The following is an 18406-nucleotide window of genomic DNA, read 5'->3' as shown; positions in this document are numbered from 1 at the left end:
CTCCAAAGAATAAGAAGAGTCGACTGCAGTATGCCAAAAGCCATGTGGACAAACCACAAAAGTTGTGGGATAGTGTTCTGTGGACTGATGAAACAAAATTAGAACTGTTTGGGCCCATGGATCAACGCTATGTTTGGAGGAGGAAGAACAAGGCCTATGATGAAAAGAACACCTTGCCTACTGTGAAGCATGGTGGAGGGTCAATCATGCTTTGGGGCTGTTTTGCTTCTGCAGGTACAGGGAAGCTTCAGCGTGTGCAAGGTACCATGAATTCTCTTCAGTACCAGGAGATATTGGATGGAAACGTGATGCAGTCCGTCACACACCTGAGGCTTGGGAGACGTTGGACCTTTCAACAGGACAATGATCCCAAGCATACCTCCAAGTCCACTAGAGCATGGTTGCAGAGGAAAGGCTGGAACATTTTGGAGTGGCCATCGCAGTCACCAGACTTAAATCCGATTGAGAACCTCTGGTGGGACTTAAAGAAAGCAGTTGCAGTGCGCAAGCCTAAGAATGTGACTGAACTGGAGGCCTTTGCCCATGAAGAATGGGCGAAGATACCCGTAGATCGCTGCAAGACACTTGTGTCAAGCTATGCTTCACGTTTAAAAGCTGTTATAACTGTAAAAGGATGCTGTACTAAGTACTAAGATTGAATGTCACTTGGGGGTTGAATAAAACTGATAATGCTGTGAGCACAGAAAAGACATTTGTGGTTATTTCATTATAACTGTTATGTTATATTTGTCTGACCTACAAGTGCCTCTTTAATGTAAATGTAAGCAAGATGACTGAATGATCAAAAGCAATGTCAAACTGGCCAAAACACTCAATTTCAGTGGGGGTTGAATAATTTTGGTCACAACTGTATGCATTAAAGCTGTTGCGTAGACTTTTCGAACAGGCAGTCTGCATCTACTTTTGTCACTAAATTGCTTAATGTCCTTCAGTAGGCATTAGAACCCCAGGGCTGCCTAAAAATCTCTACTATTCATTCTCAGTGGGTTACGTATGATATTGTTTTAGCTTCAAATAAGACACATTTTGCGCATTTCAACATCTTCTTCCACTGCTCTGTTCATTCTCTCTTATTTGAACAATAAGCCTCACTTTCATTCTGCTGATACTTTGCTTTGATTTTATACATTGTGTTAATCAAAAGGTTAACTGAACCCATATGGAGCTCAGTTTAATATTCACTGCTGAGTAAAAACAGGTTGCAAACCAAGGCAACAATCCACTTATCATCAACAGTGTATGTTCAGCTCTATTTGATTTACAGTGAATGGAACAAGAGATATGATAGCAAACAATGCAAACAATTAATATTCAATCATATGTAAAGAGACACTCAAGAAGACAATCCATAAGGCTTACAAAAATCATACAAAATGGATATACACATTTGAATGTTGTTGTGCAGGATATTATCTCTTCCAGGTCTTCAGAGTTGTCCAGGAACCTGCAACACATCGCTGGTTACCATTGTTGTCACTGTGTACCTTTAAAATAGAACTAAAGGCAAAAAAATTGCCATTGTAGGCCAAGTAAGGGAGGGTTATAACTTATTTTTTCTGCCATCTGTGTCCCATTGGGGAGATTTCACTAAACATACTATCCTATAGCCAAAGCTGGAAGTGAGAGGAAATCCCTCCAAAGTGAAAAAAACCCTGATTGTCACAAGGGTCACCGGAACGAGTGTTCCCGATTGGAAGATCCCCCCTCAATTCCTTGGATTTTTTCTACTTTCAGTCTTGTTAATAAACGTGATATGTGTTCTAATCCATCTCCACTCTATCCAAAACTGAAAAAAAAGATTTTGCCTTTACTTTAGTTTAGTTCTACTTTATTTACTGGCAAAGGTACTTGAGGCAATTTAGGAAAAGGTAAGCTAGACTGAGCTTCTGATCAAATCAGCAGGAGCTTTAGCTAAGTAAGGTCAGTGGACAAAAAGCCATTCTAGGTAATCTGGAAGTGTGGAAATCAAGTAATGAATAGAGCTCTAAGATGAAAGCATAAGCTATGATGTAAAAAAATAAAAGTGCATGAAAACACTGAAACCCAAGGAGAAAACAATTTGTCATTGGAAAATTCTTTCAATCTGTGACAAGTTGAAGCATTCTGTTGTGATGGCTTTCAACGAGGAACAGATGAGAGAAATGGTGTGAACAGTAGTGTTCTGGGGAACTTGGAGGCCTAATAACAGGTAATGACAAGTGAGGCCAAAAGAAGGAGATTGTGTTCTACAACGTGAGGCGTCTGGTAAACATACAGTATGAGTAACTTTCACAAGCACACATTTAAGAGAGCCTAAAGAAGGTCGTATGCATATGCTACAAGATAAAGAGCTTTTCATAAAAATTTGTTACATCTGTCCATAAGATTGTTTTTTGAAAAGAATATTGGAAGCAGCACAGGGCTGCTTTCACAATTATGCGCTGCGGTTTACCCACACAGCAGGTGCAGTGCAGTGTACCTGTAGCTTTCCAGTAGGTTTGCTGTGCTTAGCCATAGACGTCTGTTATATCCTAGGGGTTTGGTGCACTTTCTGAAAGTGCACCACACCTGCAGGATATAAAAGAAGTTTATGGCAAAGTGCAGCTAACCCAGGAAAGTTGCAGATGCACTGTGCTGCAACTGCGGTGCAAGTAAACTGCAGCACACCAGTGTAAAAAGCACTTGCAGAGTGGCCCCATTTACTTGAATGGGTCACAACTGGCAGACAGTAGCACCTATTAAAAGCAACAAGGTATTTCATTCCTGCTGCGGCATGTGTGCACCTTTGGCTGCTGCCTCAGTAGGGAGAAGGGATTGGTGCGGTAAAACCGAAACTCAACCCCAGGGTTTTACCACCCCCCAACTTTATGTGTGAATGACCCCTAAGGGTGCCACTGCCAAATGCAACTAAGGGCTCATTCACAAGTGCAGCAGGCAATGCTGCTCCTCTGTAAAGTGATCCAAGTGTGTTTGACAGCTGGTGAGGAGGTGATATGTTACCTGCTCACCACCTGATATAAACCCATGATTGCTGTGCAATGCACGCAATTGTGATATGGTAGTACGGCAATTGGAGATTTAAATCAGGGGTGAGGAGGCAACACGGGGCGACACTATGCCTGGTGACCTTTGACTTCTCCCATGTTGTTCAGGTAGATCTCAACCTCATTAAGGCTGCCTACCCCTGATCTAGAGCATATCTAATGAAAATTGGTTGCTTTACAGTATTTTTTCTGGGTTGAAAAGTCGCATGTTCTTGGGAGGCCACAGTTACAAAATAGTGTTATGGCCCTATGTACTTAGCTCTTGGCTTGATTCAGTACTCCGAATCATGTCGATGAGCTGAGCCATAAAATGTGTTGTAAAATGAAATGACAGTATTTTTGCTCACCTGAGGAGCCATAGATGATGCATACACCTCGCAATAGAAGTGAGTGGCTGCATGCGGTTCTTACCTCAGGGGTGTAATAACCAGAACAAAAAGGGCACATGGTCTACCCACTTTGGATTTCACTCTCCAGACCTTCCTCTTAAACACCTCTACAAAGACTGTCCTGATGAAATGGTGTTCCATGCTGTCCATGCCAAAAATTCCACTGTGACACGCAAGATGTTGGAAGTGATGATGTAAACCATGACTTTACTGCGCCGAGCGCACGTGCCTAAAAAGCGTGTGCCCACACATGCACAGTGAAGCCAGGGACAACAGATATGACTCGCTGCATGAGACTTCAGCACACACAAATACCATCAAGAGTTTTGCGTGGAGCATACGTGGGCTGGTGCAAACACCACAGACCAGTTGTTCAAGGTAAGGAATATAGAAAAATCTAACCAATCACCCCCCAAGTGTAGAAGGAAAGAACAGACAGTGAAATAGTATCTAAACAGTGGCTAAATGGTTAGCACTTCTGCCTGGCAGTACTAGGGTCACTGGTTTGAATCCCAACCACGCACCTGCCTGGAGTTTGCATGTTCTCCCTGTGACTGTGTGGGTTTCCTCTGGGTACACTGGTTGCCTCCCACACTCCAAAGACATGCTGGTATGGTAATTGGCTCCTGTCTAAATTGGCCCTAGTATGTGTATGTATGAATGTGAGTTAGAGACCTTGGATGGTACGTACCTTGAGGGTTAGGGACTAATGTGAATGTACAACATATATGTAAAGCGCTGTGTAAATTGACAGAGCTATATAAGTACCTGTAATAATAAATAAATAAAGAGAAATAGAAGTAAAAGGGGACATGTCAAACATAAGGACACAGAACAGGTAATTGGCCTGTGATATCTGAAGCAGCCCATTTATGCTCAATGCAGCACATCTGATGGTATTTGTGTGGTAGACGTTTCATGCAGCAGGTCTTTTCCAGTGTTTCTGGCCTCACTGCACATGTCCGGGAACCTGTTTTTAAGGCACGTGTACAGTGCTTTGATGTCATGAATTATCCATCATGCTTTGGTCTGTTCATCAATCAGGAGAGACTTTGCAGCAAGGTTTAAGAAGGTGTGTAACGCCATAAACAACTCTACTCCCTCTCCCACAGTGGAAGCATCATGTGTCCTAATCGCCCTGGTTATTATACTACCTCAGGTAAGAACGTCTTGAGTTTGAGTTCTGGAGTATTTTTGGTAGGGGTTCATCTTGCTTCATTTTGGTTTGCGATATTTGTTCATTTTGGCATTTCTTCTACAGTATATACATTCCCAATAAGCCGCCCACCCTTGTCTTGGGAAACCTTTTTCAGCAATGAACAGTGTTACTTTATGGTAACTTTAGCACCTCCAATGCCTTTACAGTTATGAGGGGGACAGTTTCCTGAACTATGAGCTGTTTTGCATGGAATTACAAAATGTGAATAACTTTGCTGTTCTAATATTCCAAAATTAGATCTCTTATGTCAGTTCTAAATGAGTGCTGTATTCCTAAGTGCTCTTAATTTTGTATTTAGTTATTTATTTCTATTGTTGTATATATTAATTTTAGATGGATATTCAGACTACTGTATAATGACTTTGAAACCTACAATTTTAAATTCCGTTCTGAGGATACTGATTTGTGGCTTTAGTGTATATGAGGTATCATAATCATCAAATACTATTGTGTCATGTGTGGTGAGTAGCAAAATACTTGTTTTTATGAAGAAACCATGTATGATTACATATAGTTACATAGTTAAATAGCTGGTAAGGTTGGATAAAGACACCAGTCCATCTAGTTCAAATTGAGTGTATCTGTGTGAATGTCTATGTTGCTACCATTTTCAATATCCTTGTACATTGTGCTCTGTGAGAAACACATCTAAGAGTTTTTCTAATATGTCTACACTCCCCACTGACACCACCAACTGTGGAAGGGAGTTTCACATCCTTACCACTCTAACAGTAAAGAACACCTTATACAGTTTAAAGGATAAGTGTACCTGTAAAAGAATAAATAAATGCACTTGTTTCTGCAAGGAAAAAAACATGCTTTTTAATTTTTTTTACAGTTGAGCCTGCAGAGCATTGCATGGGGTGGGCTGGGGAGGTGGGGGGGGGGGGCATGCGCTTCTCATCCATATTCATTGTGTGGCTGCATGTCTTTTTCAGAGACTGCAGGTTAAATAGTTTCCTCCCAAAGCTTTGTATATTGTGATCACATCTCCTTTTCAGCATCTCTTCTCCAGGGAGAATAAGTTAAATGTTTGAAGTGAATGGCTTTTATCTGGAGTATTAATAAAACTATCTTTTTTACTTTCATTTTTGTGTCTATAACCTTCAGTGCCATACTCATGCTCCCTATTTTTCCCACATACATCCTACAGAAAGTAACAAAGACTTTGTATCAGCATAACAGACAAGCAACTAGTAAGAGGCACATTCAGCAATGCAAGGATGTGTATTCTTTTTAGTGCATGTTTCCTTTAATTCCTTTCACTAATGTAAATAGAAAAATGTTATTTAATAAAAGTAAAATATGTGAAAGTAGAAATGTCATCACAAAATTAAAAAAAAAAAACCAAAAACTTACCAATGGCCTTCTTAACACTAAGTAGATAATCTTCTTTCATTTCATCTGAAAGCAGGTCAATACTGTCCGTGTAAACCTTTAAATGTTCTGGAACCAGGCTCAGCACATGTTCAAGCCAAGATTCTTCCATGGGTGCTACATGCTCTGTGTCAATGCCATGGCTAATATAGTAATTGTACTTCTAAAAATTCAAAAGTCACATATCAAAAACTAGATAAATTTACTTTTCACCACAAACTTGAAACAAGCTGAATATTAGAAGCTGCTTGGAGGATATCAGAATAATTTCCAAGGCCCAGGGGTGCCATAATATGTCACAAAACCCAATGATTCCCTAGCAAGTCCCATAGCTTGGAGGCTGCCCACATGTCCACAGGCCTAGATATATACAAGGCCAAGAGGCTGCAATAAGAGGTCCCAAGGTCTGGAGATTGCTTGATTAGGATCCAAGGCTCAGAGGTCATCTAATAATGTCCAAGGCCCAGAGAGTGCTCTATGAGATCATAAGCCAATTCACACAGAAGCCAATCAAAATCTGCATATATTCAGCATAATATATAGGAATAAAAAATGAATATGACTGGTTATTGTAAGCAGCCTAAAAACACATACTGTATCATTTCATGTCAGCAGTTGTTGTTGGAGTATCATGATTACATATAGTAAAAATGATATATGGCCAAAAGATGTTTTAGTTTTAGAAAGATTGGAAAAGGTTAGAAGTTTTTTGTTGCTGTCTGTAGTCCCGCTATGGAGATTCACCCTCTGTTTTTGTCCTGATGGCCACTGTTGCAGTGGCCACCAAAACCACAACAGAAGGGAACTTTTCTGATAGAGACACAAGTTTTGGTGATGACTGTCAAAGAGGGAAATGACCCTCCTACTTTTTGTTGTATCTCTAAGAACAGAAAGTGGGGGAAAATCTCCACAGCAAGACACCAACAGCAAAAAATAAACCAACAAGGGCTTTAAAAGAGAATGGCTAAAGTTTTTTTGGCCATATTTCTCTTTTGGGTCACAAGAGTGCACTTGCACTCCAGTGACTCAGATTCAGCTAACAGCAGCCTAAAGCCGGTTCTGCATCAGCCGATGTCACAGAACCGCTCTAGGCTCTAGAAAGAACCTGACTATAATGCCAGGATCCACCAAGATGCCAAACTGGCAGCTTTCTTAGCCTCTCAGAGCAGTGCTGTGAGCCTGAGCTAGCCACTCCCACTCCCTCCCCAGCCCAGTGCTTCAGTGAAGGCTGGAGGGGCAGAGCAGAGAGCAGTGACTAACAGTCACCACTTTCTGCTAAGAGCAATCCAAGAACTGAGCAATCAGCGATCATGTGATCGGTCAGTTTTTGGACGGGGGGACAGCTGCAGCATCCCAGCAATAATGCAGCCACAGAATGAATGTGTATGCTTATTTTTTTCCCACACTTCTTTAAAGTTTCCCTACTTTATCCAATACTAATCAGAAAAGTTTAGGTTATATATATACTTTAATCACCTGCATTACTCATCCTATTCCTGACTATAAATACAGAGTGCTTAGATGGGAGGGCAGAATGAGATAAGCTGCTGGGTGAACCAACTTGAATTACTCTAGTACATTTGCTATAAATTTCATGGATTAATTTTTCCACAATGCCTGCAACTAAAGAAGTCGGTGAAGACTTGTTTTAAAGCTAATTTACTACTTATAAATTTGGGGATGCCCGTTTCCTGGGGACAGGCCCCTCACTTAGCCCCTCACATTGCAGTCCCCTCATTACAGCGGGGACTGCAATGTAAACAGGGGCTGTGATGTAAAAAGGAAAACTATGATGGGAAGGGGACATATGATATAAGGGGGACGGGGGGCTACGATCTCAAGGGAAAAGTGAGGAGACTGATGTAATGAGACTGTGGCTTAAAGGGGGGACTGTGATATGAAGAATTTGAGTGGCAGCACAAACATGGAAGAAAATTTAGGGGATTAGACTCCCATGAATTTTATTTCAATACCCCTGGTCTATAGCGTGGTCACAGTTACACTATATGCCAGCTGCCTATTCATTTACAAATTTAATTTTTATCGTTTTTAGAGGGAGGAGGAGGAGGAAGTTACTAGAATAGCATTGATGGAACACTAGCATGTCAAAATCTTAATAACTTTACTAACATTTGTTTTTTATTGACAAAAATGTAGCTTTACATTAAAATCTGCAAATGATAATTTTGCAAATTTTCTGCCAAAGTGTTATTTATTATTATAAATGATTATGTATTTAACAAATTCTCTGTATTTCTTTTACAGTTATTAAAAATAATTATATATTTTATTCTTGTGGACTTATACCTTTATTTCTGTATCTGTTTTACTATTTATAGGAAATATGTGTCATATAAAATATCCTTCTTTATTAGCAGAAGTACCAATGCAATAAATATCTTGGGCAGGCTGTTTTTGTTCGTCAGTGGTTAATCATGCCTGCATTTAGGGGCCTTGCTACCTTAGCGAGTCTTGTGACTCCATTCAGTAGTCTTTAGGGTTAGAATTATTCTAAATTTGTTCTGCTCTGCTCATACATAGCTTTGCCATGTACAGTCATGGCCGAAATTGTTGGCACCCTTGATATTTCTCCAGGAAATCATGTATTTCTCACGAAACGTATTGCATTAACACATGTTTTGCTATACACATGTTTATTCCCTTTGTGTGTATTGGGACAAAACAAAAAAAGGGAGGAAAGAAAGCAAATTCGACATAATGTCACACAAACCTCCAAAAATGGGCTGGACAAAAGTATTGGCACCCTTTCACAACTGCGGATAAATAAGAATGTTACAAGCATGTGATGCTCCTGTAAACTCACCTGGGGCAAGTAACAGGTGTGGGCAATATAGAAATCACACCTGAAAGCAGATAAAAAGGAGAGACGTTCACTTAACCTTTGCATTGTGTGTCTGTCTGTGCCACACTAAGCATGGACAACAGAAAGAGGAGACGAGAACTGTCTGAGGACCTGAGAACCAAAATTGTGGCAAAATATCAACAATCTCAAGGTTACAAGTCCATCTCCAGAGAACTAGATTTGCCTTTGTCCACAGTGCGCAACATTATCAAGAAGTTTGCAACCCATGGCACTGTAGCTAATCTCCCTGGTCGTGGACGGATGAGGAAAATTGATGAAAGATTGCAACGCAGAATAGTCCGGATGGTGGATAAGCAGCCCCAAACATGTTCCAAAGACATTCAAGCTGTCCTGCAGGCTCAGGGAGCATCAGTGTCAGCGCGAACTATCCGTCGACATTTAAATGAAATGAAACGCTATGGCAGGAGACCCAGGAGGACCCCACTGCTGACACAGAGACATAAAAAAGCAAGACTACAGTTTGCCAAAATGTACTTGAGTAAGCCAAAAGCCTTCTGGGAAAACGTCTTGTGGACAGATGAGACCAAGATAGAGCTTTTCGGTAAAGCACATCATTCTACTGTTTACCGAAAACGGAATGAGGCCTACAAAGAACAAAACACAGTACCTACGGTAAAATATGGTGGAGGTTCAATGATGTTTTGGGGTTGTTTTGCTGCCTCTGGCACTGGGTGCCTTGACTGTGTGCAAGGCATCATGAAATCTGAGGATTACCAAAGGATTTTGGGTCGCACTGTAGGGCCCAGTGTCAGAAAGCTGGGTTTGCGTCCAAGATCCTGGGTCTTCCAGCAGGACAATGACCCCAAACATACGTCAAAAAGCACTCAGAAATGGATGCAAAGAAGCGCTGGAGAGTTCTGAAGTGGCCAGCAATGAGCCCAGATCTAAATCCCATTGAACACCTGTGGAGAGATCTTAAAATTGCTGTTGGGAAAAGGTGTCCTTCCAATAAGAGAGACCTGGAGCTGTTTGCAAAGGAAGAGTGGTCCAAAATTCCGGGTGAGAGGTGTCAGAAGCTTATTGATGGTTATAGGAAGCGACTGATTTCAGTTATGTTTTCCAAAGGGTGTGCAACCAAATATTAAGTTAAGGGTGCCAATACTTTTGTCCAGCCCATTTTTGGGGTTTTGTGTGACATTATGTCATATTTGCTTTTCTGCCTCTGTTTTATATTTGTTCCAATACATACAAAGGGAATAAACATGTGTATAGCAAAACATGTGTTAATGCAATACCTTTTTTGTGTGAAATACTTGATTTTCAGGAAAAATATCAAGGGTGCCAACAATTTCGGCCATGACTGTATTTTAAACCTAAATGTCCCGTTGAAAATGTTCTACTTTATTGTTGCCCTCTTTTACTATGTTGTTAGTATACTTCCCTGGACACAGGTTCAAGAGCACCCTATGGTAAATACAGAACTGTAGGCAGGGTTGTGGAGATTTTTTTTTTAAATTACTTGTCCAAGGGACTAAATCAGAGTTCCAATCTACTTGTCCCTCATGACAATCTGCTTGTCCTGATAAAAAAAAATAATTTTAACCAAAACCATATTGAAATAAGGTCTTTATTGTTACACTATTACTGAATAACACAGTTTTATCGCTAGAGATTTTCAATGGATGTATGTCCGTTTAAACCATGAAATGGCTTTGCTAGGATGGAAAATATGAAGGGTTGATGTTTTTTATTAGGCAGTGATACAGGGAGGTGATTATAGGATATAGATTATATCTGGGGCTTTTAAAAACAAAAGGGGTTTAAGCGACCTAAGCTTTTAAAATTTTTTACATTGTGCTGTTTATCTCCTCCTTACCTCCTTGCCTGTCTCTAGCACTTCACCTGGGGACTAGCAGAGAGGGGAGAGAAACCGCCTTACTCAAACTCTCCAACGACCTACTAACCTCCAAAGCTAATGGCCACTATTCAGTGCTCCTACTCCTTGACCTGTCCGCGGCCTTCGACACGGTCGACCACCCCCTCCTCCTCAAAAAACTACACTCCCTCGGCCTCAGAGATTCTGCTCTCTCCTGTCTCTCATCCTACCTGTCACAACGCTCTTTCAGCGTTACCTATAATGCTACCACCTCCCCCTCACTCCCCCTCTCTGTTGGGGTCCTTCAAGGCTCCGTCCTCGGGCCCCTTCTCTTCTCCATCTACACCTCCTCTCTTGGCCAACTCATACACTCTCACGGCTTCAACTACCACCTATATGCCGACGACACACAAATCTATCTCTCAACCCCCCACCTCACCCCCTCAGTCTCCTCCCGAATCACACACCTACTGAGCGACATAACAGACTGGATGTCGCTCCACTTCCTTAAACTGAACCTCTCCAAAACCGAGTTTCTTGTCTTCCCCCCAGCCCGGACCCCACCCCCCATTGACTTCTCCATCATGTCCAACAACACCACCATCTAACCCGCCCCGCAGGCCAGAGTACTTGGTATCATTCTGGACTCCAACCTATCCTTCCAGCCCCAAGTCCAATCTTTAACAAACTCATGCTGACTCCAGCTCTGCAACATCGCCAAAATACGCACGTTCCTAACCCCAGAAACCACTAAACAGCTCATCCACTCCCTCATCATATCACGACTCGATTACTGCAACTCCCTCCTTACTGGCCTGCCCCGCCACAGGCTATCCCCACTTCAGTCGATCCTGAATACGGCTTCCAGACTCTATCACCTTTCCAACCGCTCCGTTTCTGCCACCCTCCCTCTGCCAATCCCTCCACTGGCTTTCGATTGCACAATGGATCAAATTCAAAATCCTAACACTGACGTACAAAGTCGTCCACCATACTGTCCCGAACTACATCACCGACCTAATATCCAAGTACCACCCTGCACGCACACTCCGCTCCTCACAAGACCTCCTTCTCTCTAGTTCTCTGGTCTCCTCCTCCCATGCCTGCCTCCAGGACTTCTCCAGGGTGTCACCCATCCTCTGGAACTCCCTGCCTCAACCCATCAGATTATCACCTACTCTCCTCTCCTTTAGGCGCACCCTGAAAACCCATCTCTTCAGGGAAGCCTACCCCACCCCCTGCTAACTTGCCGACCTCCTCCACTCTTCCTACCACTCCATCCCCCACAGCTTTCTCCTCCTGTGCCACCATCCCCTCCCTCCTATATCGTAAGCTCGAAAGAGCAGGGCCCTCGATCCCCTCATGTTTTGCATTGTATTGTTATTGTTCTGTCACATGTTCTGTCCCCCTTTGTAATGTACAGTGCTGAGCGAACTATTGGCGCTTTATAAATACTATATAATAATAATAATAATATTCCTTCAGGTTACCCTCGCACATAGAAGCACTTGGATGCTCAGTAAAAGTTCATGCTGGGGGAGATATATAAGGAGGGAAAGGAGGGAGGTCAGGAAAGCTCAGTGGTAGAGCAGAGATCACTCATCCCCAGGCTGCTCTCTGCAGGCTCAGACATCGGCAATCATACAGCTGAATGGATCTTCAAATTTCCTGCCCACACATGCCCTTCCTCAAGCAATCACTGGCCGGCCAGAGAGACACAGAGGAGAGGGGCGGGAAGAGGTGGAGCAAGATGTTATCTCTCTCCTGTCCTGTCTATGTGGGGAGGGAGGGGGGGGAAGTGTGCTGTCTGAACTAGTGTAGCAGACACTGAGCATGCACAGCAGCAGCCTGTCCACCCCAGTGTTTACCGATTGCTTTCTTAAGCAAACCTGCTGCTTGCGTGCAGCAGGGCTAATTGTAAGGAAAAACAACCTGCCCGGCAGGCACAACTACACCATCCCGGGCATCGGGCGATAGGATTTTACACATCCCTGTGTAGGTAATAGTAGCTAAACTTCATTACTCAGTACACTCCATTTTGAAACATACACTTACCAAAATGTCTTTATCTAAAGCTGATGTTCCAGCAGTAGTTTGATCTACCTGAAAATCTGAAAAAGAAGAGGCATCCTTTCTCCTAATAAAACAAAAAAAAATTGAGCAACCAATAAGATTATTAAGAATGGTAAAAGGGAGTCATTCTTTTTGCATAATTTTTGCATCTTTTCATTCAGTAGAGTAAAAATGAAACAGCACCTGCTCACTGCTTAAACTGCAGCACATGGCAGGGCAATCTATGTTACTCATCCTACAAAAGACCACCAAAAGTAACCTAATGTCCAAGTGTAGATTCTTAATGATAACCTGTGTGGTGAGTGTTTAAAGCAGAACTAAAAAAGGTGAATACTTACCTGTTCAACAGTCCATTGCCAGCGCCAGCAACTTCTTCTGCTTGCCAGTCTTCGGGCTTCTTCATCGGCCAGCGGGGGATGACGTCACTCTTGCACATTCCAAACTTTTGTGAGTACCAATCCTTATTTTTAATAAACGGTTGAACCAAAATACTGCACTATGGAGCCTCATTCTGTGTTTTTTCCTGCAACATGGCTGAGTTGTTAACTACAGAGCTGCTGTTTTTGATGAGAGTGTCTGGGTCCTGGCTGCTCTTTGGATCACATATTGAAGTGCAGTGAGACCTCTTGATTTGATGTGATAGTGGAGAAGCATCTGGAGGATTATTCTCTAAATGCAAGTCACGAGTTATGAAGCATGGTGCGTCGACACTTGTGAACTTTATGCCACTGATTTAAAGCAGCTTTATACTGTATGTTGTGTGTTTTTCATGACACTGTAGGTGTGATTTCTTATTTCTTTAGTGTCAGTTTCTGATTGTTGTTCAAGCAAACTCCAGATTATTTATTTCATCTGAATATGACTGGATGACTGAAATGAATATTCTCGCAATTTACTGTGTGAACATTCTCAGCTTCTTAAGTAAATCAGCCTCATTACATCTATAATCTAAGGCAGGGGTGTCAAACTTAATTTCATCGCGGGCCACATCAGCAGTATGGTTGCCCTTAAAGGTCACTTGTATCTGGGTCACTCTCAGGGAGCGAGGAGCCAGACACACAAGGAGGTGCAATTAAAGGTAGGTTTATTTACACAGAAACAAGGCAAGAGTCTATGCAAGTCTGACAGCAACAGTGGATGACTTGGTAGGACAGACGTTCTCCTGCCGAGGTCGTCTTCCAGGATAATCAAGTCGAGAACCAGCGGGAATTGCAGCCAAAGCCGGGGTCAGAAGCCAGGAAGAATGGTCACCAGAGCCGGGGTCAGAAGCCAGGAAGAATGGTCGCCAGAGCCGGAGTTAGAAGCCAGGAGGAGTCTTTGCCAAAGCCGAGTCGGTATCCAGGAGAGCAATGAGTGAACTGAAAAGGAGCTTGCTGCTGTGCAACAGACAGGACACGAATGCAATGGACAGCTACAAACAGCAGACTTAAATGTGATAAGCCGCCACCTCCTGGGAGGAGCCGCAGAGGGCTAAAAGCATAAAGGATCCCACAACGCTTTGCAGACACCTAAGATGGATGCCAGCACATGGAGCAGCACAAGCCCTGAGAAAAGGTAGGACCTTGACAGTCACGCTACGTACAGAGTGCAAGGTTCAGGAGTGTGTTATGTACAGAGTGCAGGGTTTAGGAGTGAGCTACGTAGAGAGTACAGAGTTTAGGAGTGCGCTATGTACAGAGTGCAGGTTTTAGGAGTGCACTACATACAGAGTGCAGTGTTCAGGAGTGTGCTATGTACAGAGTGCATGGTTCAAGAATGCTCTACAAAAGAGTGCAACGTTCAGGAGTGCGCTATATACAGAGTGTAGGGTTTAGGAGTGAGCTATGTACAGAGTGCAGGGTTCAAGAATGTGCTATATACAGAGTGCAGGGTTTAGAAGTGTAGAGTGCAGGGTTCAAGAATGTGCAATGTACATAGTTCAGGTTCAGGAGTGCACTACGTACAGAGTGCAGGGTTCAAGAATGTGCTACGTACAGGGTGTAGGGTTCAGGGGTGTGATATTCCACCCCTCCTCCTGGGTTCTGACCTCTACACCCACCACTTTGTCTCCATCCCCCCACCGCTTCACACATCTTCCTCCAAGGTCCTCACCCCCCAAGCAAACCACACATCTGTACTCTCTCCTACCTTATGTAAGGTGTAAGATGGCATTTACAAGAATGCCTGTCTTCATGGCCACTACTGAGTGCAGCAAAAAGGCCCGTGCTCAAGATTCAGCCACTGGATTAGAAGAACACACAGCCACAAAAGCCGTCAGATACCTCCGCCACTGACAGGCTATGCCGGACCGACTGTGAATGAGTCCAGCTACACACAGAGCCGGTGCTGCTGGGGAGACTGAAGAGGAAAGAGCAGGAAGTGTTTACTCCTGTTGTCAAAGAGACCTGTTCCATGACAGTGGAAAGCAGATGATGAGAATAGGTGGTGGCGGCCGGCAGATGCCACATGGGCAGATTGAAAAGACCTGGAGGGCTGGATCCGAAATGTAGGAATTGTCTTTGCCACCTGTGATCTAAGGTGATCAAATTGCTTTAGCATATAAAATGGTATAACAGGTAAACAGAAAAGGTGAATTAAGAAACTTACTTGATGATATCAACAAGGGCACTTCTGAAATTTTCTCGCTGTTTCTTTGGGTGGGAATAACTATTTTGTGTATTTTGTGAAAGTCTGGCTGACAGATTACCACCTTTTGATTGTTCATACATTGGGAAACTCGCACGCATGAGTTTGCTTCTCTTGTGATTTGGCATTGCAGAGAATTCTAAAAAAACAAAAATCCCACAAAATTGTTATCCAGATAACGATTTAAAAAATGCATAGTTGTGATACAGTTAAAGGAAACTAAAACCAAACATCTTTTAAGTTTTGGATAAGGTGTGGCATGGTTACAATTCCTGTTTTTGATATGTTGCTATGTGTATTGGAAGATTTCCCCTCATTTCTTCTCCTAGAGGGAGACAATTTCCCCTGAACCTGTTGTTGCCCGTGTAACAAATATGTGCGGTGGCAATAGGGTGGGCTTTAATGCTGGGGGGGGGCATGTTTCTGTGTCGAGAGCTTCCAGCCTCCACTAATGATAGGTAGCCTGTGGGAACAGCTTCCAATCATGTGACCACTGTGTCACCCAATCACATTGGTCACATGATCATCAATCCTTCCCACTCCCCGGGCATTCAGAACATTTTAAAGAGATGTTGGGGCAGGCAGGAAAGGTTTAAGGTGATATTAAGCCCTCAGAGTTTTAAGGACTTTCAGCAGTTGAATTATAACTTACTAAGAATGGAGCTTCTTTATCTTTTAATCCTTGCCTATGTTCCAGTTTGAGGTGGTGCCATAACTGCTGTCCCAGGTTTCCTGTTTCAGGGTGTCTACTTTTTCATGCAGTGTCTAATGGCGCCATCCTTGCATGCAAGCACTAGGGTTGTGTCTCCCCGCACCATGTGCTTTAATTGAAATGTACAGTCCATAGCCTAGAATGGCAAGGCACTCCCCTGCATCTCCCTCCTACATTCCTCAAGCTCACAAACTGACTGGACACCAGAAAACCAAAAGTCCAGGGAAGCAGCACTGAGGAAGAAGAAGCCAACAGCAGTGAAAGTTGTAAACTGCAAGTGCTGGAGTAAGAATTTTAACAAATAGTTTACGGGGAAAGTTGATTTTATTGGCTTAATGTCTTAGGTTAAAAAAATGCTAAGGGTTTAATACTGTTGTAAACATTGGGGGAATCCCCTGTCACCTCCTGTTCCAGTGACAACCATAACATTTTGGATTTTCCCATAATTTTATTTTACATAGGGGTTGATTACTAAGGCTATGTTCACACTAGCGTTGTGTGCAGGCGACAGAAAGGCGTTTGGGAAGCATTTTTACCGCTTCCCAAATGCCTCGGACAATTCTGCACATTGCAGCACATGGTGCTGTTCTAACGGAGCATTAGTGTTGTGTTGCGGCAAAACGGACGCCTCTGGTCGATTTAGGAGGCATTGAAGCCTCCTATTCTAGTCTATGGTGTGGTTGCGATGTGGTTGCAGGGCGTTTGCGGAGCGGTAACACTATTCAAACTTCATTATATTTGTAGGGCGTTTTTAACGCTCGGCAAACGCCTAGCAAACGCCGCTGAACCGCGCATGCGGCGTTAAAAAACGCTCCGCAAACACCGGACCAACGCTTGTTAAACGCTATAGGGGCATTTGGCAAGAGTTGGTAAAACAGTCAAGTGTGAACGAGCCCTAAAAATGGAGAGTGCAAAACCGGGTGCAGCTGTGCATGGTGGCCAGTCAGCTTCTAACTTCAGCTTATTCAATTAAGCTTTGAAAAAAAAAAATGGAAGCTGATTTTGCACTCTTCAATTTCAGTAAATCATCCTCACAGTGTCTTCAGTAAATGATGCACCACTCGCCTGCACCTTCCTGCCCTCTCCACCATTCACAGACAGCATGGATTCATGAAAGATTGAAGTTGTCAAATAAATCTGATTTCTTTTTATGAGGAGGTGAGCAAAACCTTGGACAGAGGGGTGGCAGTGGATGTGGTATACTTGGATTTTGCAAAAGCGTTTGACACAGTTCCCCACACATGGCTAATGTGTAAGGTAAAGTCTACAGGCTTGGAAAAATCTATATGTAAATGGATAGAAAACTGCCTAAAAGATCGTATTCAGAGAGTAGTGGTTAATGATGCATTCTCTGAATGGTCTGGGGTCATCAGTGGTGTACCCCAAGGTTCAGTGTTGGGACCCTTACTTTTTAACCTCCCTAGCGGTCTGATTATGTCCATATTTCTGTGCTCAAAGCGGTACATTTTTTTGCATGGAAATATGTATTTTTTTTATTGTAGGCCTGTAATTTTTAGGAATAACTCACTGAAATCTGTCCGAACAAGAGTCTAGTAAAATTCCCGGGTATGTTAAAATTTGAAACACGAAATCACAAATTATAATTTAATAAATAATCATAAAAAATAATAATATAATAATAATAAATTTAATTCAATAATATAATCAAACCAAAAACACTGAAACTTGAAATATAGCGCCAAGTTCGCACATCACTGAGCAAAGTCACAAAATCGTTTTCAGTGTCTGATGATGAATTTCCCATGAATCACTATCGCTCAAGTCTGCAAGTGACTCTAATTCACTATCACTGTTTTCTAGCTGGACTAAAACCGCTTTTGACCTGAAACTTGTGGTACTGAATCTTTGCCCCGAGCTACACTCGGGAATGCCGCCAGGGAGGTTAATATATTTATAAACAATATAGGGTCTGGGATTCAGTCTTTGCAGATGTCACCAAGCTGTGCCATAGAATAACGTCCTTACAGGATATCTTCAATTTACAAGCCGACCTCAATGCGCTGTTTAATTGGGCAATTATGTGGCAAATGAGGTTTAATGTTGATAAATGTAAGGTTATGCACTTTGGGCCAAGAATATGCATGCATCATACATACTAGGGGGAGTACAACTGGGGGAATCAATGGTGGAGAAGGATCTGGGGGTTCTGGTAGATCACAAGCTTCATAATCGCATGCAATGCCAAGCTGCGGTTTCTAAAGCGAGCAAAATTCTCTCTTTTATTTGTACCCCTGTACAAATCATTA

The 18406-nt window shown here is 42.6% G+C and overlaps 1 protein-coding gene across 1 annotated transcript in view; it reads right to left on the bottom strand.

Annotated features, from left to right (window-relative positions):
* Positions 1–18406, bottom strand: part of DNAH7 (dynein axonemal heavy chain 7) — a 519305-nt gene that overhangs the window by 485629 nt on the left and 15270 nt on the right. Inside the window, exons 4-6 of the mRNA XM_089689972.1 lie at positions 15389–15566; positions 12785–12866; positions 6012–6192 (exon numbers count right to left, since the gene is read on the bottom strand). Coding sequence (XP_089546098.1) covers positions 6012–6192; positions 12785–12866; positions 15389–15566 — 441 coding nt within the window. The remainder of the gene's footprint in view (positions 1–6011; positions 6193–12784; positions 12867–15388; positions 15567–18406) is intronic.

This window comes from Staurois parvus, unplaced genomic scaffold (assembly GCF_062004578.1).
Source record: "Staurois parvus isolate SC_StPar_1 unplaced genomic scaffold, SC_StPar_1.0 ptg000506l, whole genome shotgun sequence".
NCBI lineage: Eukaryota > Metazoa > Chordata > Amphibia > Anura > Ranidae > Staurois > Staurois parvus.
This window is presented reverse-complemented; position numbering and strand designations above follow the sequence as displayed.